At 37.1% G+C, this 4,611-nt stretch overlaps 1 protein-coding gene across 1 annotated transcript in view; it reads right to left on the bottom strand.

Annotated features, from left to right (window-relative positions):
* Positions 1–1,726: 1,726 nt before the first annotated feature.
* Positions 1,727–4,611, bottom strand: part of LOC106880661 (GATOR complex protein WDR59) — a 126,048-nt gene continuing 123,163 nt past the window's right edge. Inside the window, exons 27-28 of the mRNA XM_052974485.1 lie at positions 3,769–3,876; positions 1,727–1,937 (exon numbers count right to left, since the gene is read on the bottom strand). Coding sequence (XP_052830445.1) covers positions 1,801–1,937; positions 3,769–3,876 — 245 coding nt within the window. The 3' untranslated portion in view covers positions 1,727–1,800. The remainder of the gene's footprint in view (positions 1,938–3,768; positions 3,877–4,611) is intronic.

Below are 4,611 nucleotides of genomic sequence, written 5' to 3'. Positions count from 1 at the left end.
TCAGCCTTGTCACAGTGTGTCATGCTGAATCTCCCTGAGAACTATGTTAAAGGTATGCATGTCTGTGGAGTGCTCAGCCACTTGCATATTAATTTCATGAGCAGGCTGTTCCACTGATCGGATCAAATGGTACCCTCATTGTCATAACCAATGGAGTGCCAATATTTATTATTGTTAGCCATGTTAGTTATTTGATAATCATAGTGCATTGTACAATAAAACTGTATTGCAAAAAAGGGACCTTCTCTTTAGGGTCTCCACCAATACTCCAGTTCTGATCAGTTGTTAACTCTCAACAATGTTCAAGACCTACATTGGAGTACTGCTCACATGTATAGAACAATGCTATAGCTAAACACACAAACAGGCAACAACATCCAAAAGACAAGTAATTTGACAGACTGGCAAAGTTTCACTCACAAAACCCTGCAACCACTAACTCACAGTTGTGGTGTTTCTTTTTCTTACCTCTTCTGTCATTACTACAACAGCTTCTGATCCTCTGTGATGGCTCGCTGTAGGTACTCTCTATTTAAGCCTACCAGCCTCCTCACTCTCACCAGTCTGGGATGACCTGCAAAGGTCATAACCACAGTCCCTCTTCCTTCACTTCTGACTAATAAAAATATTAGTGATCATAGACTGCATAAATATTCGTAGTTATAATAGTTATTGGTGTTTATAGTAATTTTTGGTGATTATAGTAGTTTGATTTAGTGATAATAGTAGTTATTGGTAATTATAATAGAATTGATGATAAGTAGTTATTACAAGTTATAATGACATTATGTATACGAAGTCAACTTTGATCCAGCTAAACTGTGATCAAAGACATTCTAGCTGTGACCTTCCCTTCTTTTTCATTTGGCATTTCAAGGACTACATTATTTTGTATGTTCTTCCTCTTTTAAGACAGTAAAGCTGTAATCTAAGGAAAAGACTTAGCTATTATTTCTAGCAGGTCAAGTGACCATACACAGGCTTGATAGAAACAGTGGATACAGTAGCTGTTAGTGACTATCACAGAGTACAAAATACAGCCAAATACTGACCACAATGTAGAGAAAAATTTCTTCTTGATTTATCCGTTTAATTTTACTTGCTTATGACAGCTCATCAAAGGTGATGACAGTGTCAATCCAAGACATTCATCCTCCTCTGCTTCCAGCACATGGGAGCAGATGTAACTGACAAAACCAATACAAGAAAGGCAGATCCCATGACCCTGAGGCCACTGAAAGTGACCCTGAACAATAGCTGCAAGGGTTTGATGATGACATTTCCTCTCTTCGTGCATAAAGGCAGAAAGCTGGTAGAATCACTACTGAGCCAGACAAAATACAGAATGGCATTACTTCTGGATTTTTACATTATCAGTTCAAATACTGCCAAAGTCAATGTTGCCTGGGGTTAAGAAAATAAAGTACCAGTCAAGTACCATGGCCAATGTAATCAACAACACCCTTCCCCTAAAAATGCTAAAATTTGAAACAAATTGGGTCAAATATGAACTTAAGTAACAGAATAGAAAGTATCTAACATTCTTTGTAATGCTTAGCAGATCTTAAATTACATTTGTGACAATAACAATTGTTTGACCTGGGTCACAAAACAATAACAGCTATCCTTTTAACTGTTTCACTCAGTAGACCACAGTTGTCTTTGAGAAACCGGTTTTTCTCAATAACAGAATGAAAGAAAACAAAATAAACCAAGAAGCAAAACAAAAATTAAAAACTAAAGGTTTATTGTGGAAATCAAACAACAATTTGTGATAATAAAAAGTGCAGAAGTAGTAACTCAGAGAGCTTCAATTAAATTTCTTTCAATACATAGGCAACCACAACCACTGGGACACTGCGAATACGAGAGGAACCAATGCGACATGTGTAATGTGTGACCTCCATGACCACAGACTAAACAGAAACTGGCAGAACCTGCAAGAAATTGAACGAAAATCAGACAAGAATAATTGAATTGAAAGCTGAAGTGAATTAAAATTAAAAAACAAAATGGTGTGAATTGGCCTGGCTTTCTGTTGGTTATTACGAAGAGTGTTTCCAGTGATTTGGTCAACAGAACAACCTGCTTGTGAAATTAATGTGCAAGTGGCTGAGCACTCCACAGATATGCAAACCTTGAATGTAGTTCTTATGGAGATTCAGCATGACATAGAACATGACAAGGAAGAACAGGTATAATTCATTTTACCAGCTGAGTGAACTGGAGCAACCAAGAATAAAATGTCTTGTTCAAGCACACAATGCACTGCAAGAATCCAAACCCATAACTTTACAATCTTGAGTTGAATATCCTACCTACTAAGCCGGGCACCTTCACTGTGAATTAACACTAATGTAATTAGCCATTTGTGTATTGCCTGACTGGCTCCTGTGCCAGTGGCACATAAAAAGTACCCACTACATTCTCAGAGTGGTTGGCATTAGGAAGGGCATCCAGCTGTAGAAACATTGCCAGATCAGATTGGAGCCAGGTGCAGCCACTGGCTTTCCAGACCTCAGTCAAACCATCCAATCCATGCCAGCATGGAAAATGGACGTTAAACAATGATGAAGATGATGATGATGATGTATGCAAAAGGCAAATTAAACACTGGTATTTGTTAGGGGATAATATCCTATATGGATGCACTGTGTTTAAAAACAATGTGACTGGCAGTGGGTAAATGCTACTGACAAAGCTCAATGAGGCAGAAATGTGCATCTAACATCTCACTGCTGCTGCTGGATGATTATCATCTGCACATGATATATTTTTGTGTTTTTAAACAGTACATCCATAGGAGATATCATCTCTGGACAAATACTGAAGTTAATTTGCCTATCACAATGTATCTGCATTAAGTACAATACACTGATGGCTATTTTAATCTAATACTGCTTCTGTTAGATACATCAAACTGATGTAGTTAATTGAAGAGAATCTCATGATGACCTTCTCAATTATTTCTCTTGCTTTTTGTTACTGGACAAAACTGAATCATAACAATATTCATATTTGAAGAAACAGAAGAAAGACATTCTCTTACTCTAGTTGAGTATATTGTGAGTTCCAAGGGGTTCGGGTGATCAGTCTTGAAACAAATCATTAATACTCACTAAACATTGAAAACATTTTTGTTTTTTAGCCTAAAATTGTTATCGAGGCCCAGGTCAGTACTGTTTCTAGCAAATCTATAATCAAAGACATTCCCACTGCCACATTTTGTCTCTTTTTTTCACTTTATCTAATGAGTACCTCCTTTTTTAAGATGAATAATTACAAAGGACTTCCCTTAATAGATTGTGGCTGAGTGGTTTTAGCAAACATGATGTCATGTTTTACGCTTACACCACATTCAATTGACACAGTGTTCTTTATTCTTCAGTATAAAAAGCACCTTTCAAATTGCTCAAATTTTTCATGAGATGTTTTGGATTAATTTCTCAATTTCTTAAGTACATTTTCTTAATTCCTGAAGATTTTTACTAAAGATTTCTTAATGAAGAATAAAAGAAAAGTGTGTTGCGAGAGTAAATTTAAATACAGAACATTTCTGATAAATGATCTTTATAAATAATTTAGAGACTGTGGAAACGACTTAAGATTTCTAAAGGATCTAAAAGGAAATCAATTACAATTTTATTAATTAAACCATTAATTCTTACACAACGTGATTTTTTTCCCAGGTGCGAGAGCAGTATAATTTGTAACAACCAATTGTTTTTGTCTTAGGAATATTACGGAACAACAAATATTAGTTATTACCTCGTACTCCAATTTGGCAGACTGCACACTGCAAAGCCACCTTGTGGCAGTTATCACATTGAGGGCCTTTTGTTTCATGAAGACAATAATGACAAACGGCTTTGAATTCTGAAAGTATAATGTAAAAGGAATGTTATCAAAGTAACACTGTATAAGAGAGAGTGGGGATAAGAAAGAGACGGAGAAAGAGTGAAAGTGTGTGTGTGTGTGTGTGTGTTAGTGTGTGTGCGTGCACGTGCATGCTTGTGCTTTCAGATGAAATCTGACATCCAACAATTTGCCATTACCTGACATTGACATGTTCTTGAACACATCTAAACAGGACTTACAGGGAATAGAAGGGGAAAATACACTAATACTGACCCTGTGCTTAATATCACATCTGAACTGTGACCTTTAATATTTTAGTGATGAATGTATGACCTTTAACCTTTACACTGATTTGTCGTATGTACAGAGCACCCTGTGCACAGTGATGTGTACAACTGCATGGTATATAGATTGGTGAGGTGCATATAATGGTGTGGTGTGTATAGTGGAAAGGAATGTATAGTGATGTGTACATAGGTGTCCAGTGTACAGTGCTGTATTGTTGCATATAAAGAGGGGCCTGAGGATTAAACCTTGGTGGACCCCTACCTCTACCCAGAATTCTTCACTGTACTCGTTGCCAACCCTCACCTTACTGACAGTGTCTCTGTACATGGCTCGCACAGTTCTCACTAACCATTCTTCTATCCTTAGTTTCCTCATTGACCACCAGATAAGGGATCGGGGGACCCTGTCAAAGGCTTTCTCCATGTCAACAAAAGCCAGGTACAGAGGTTTATCCTTGGCTAGGTA

This window comes from Octopus bimaculoides, chromosome 1 (assembly GCF_001194135.2).
Source record: "Octopus bimaculoides isolate UCB-OBI-ISO-001 chromosome 1, ASM119413v2, whole genome shotgun sequence".
In the NCBI taxonomy this organism is placed as follows: Eukaryota; Metazoa; Mollusca; class Cephalopoda; order Octopoda; family Octopodidae; genus Octopus; species Octopus bimaculoides.
This window is presented reverse-complemented; position numbering and strand designations above follow the sequence as displayed.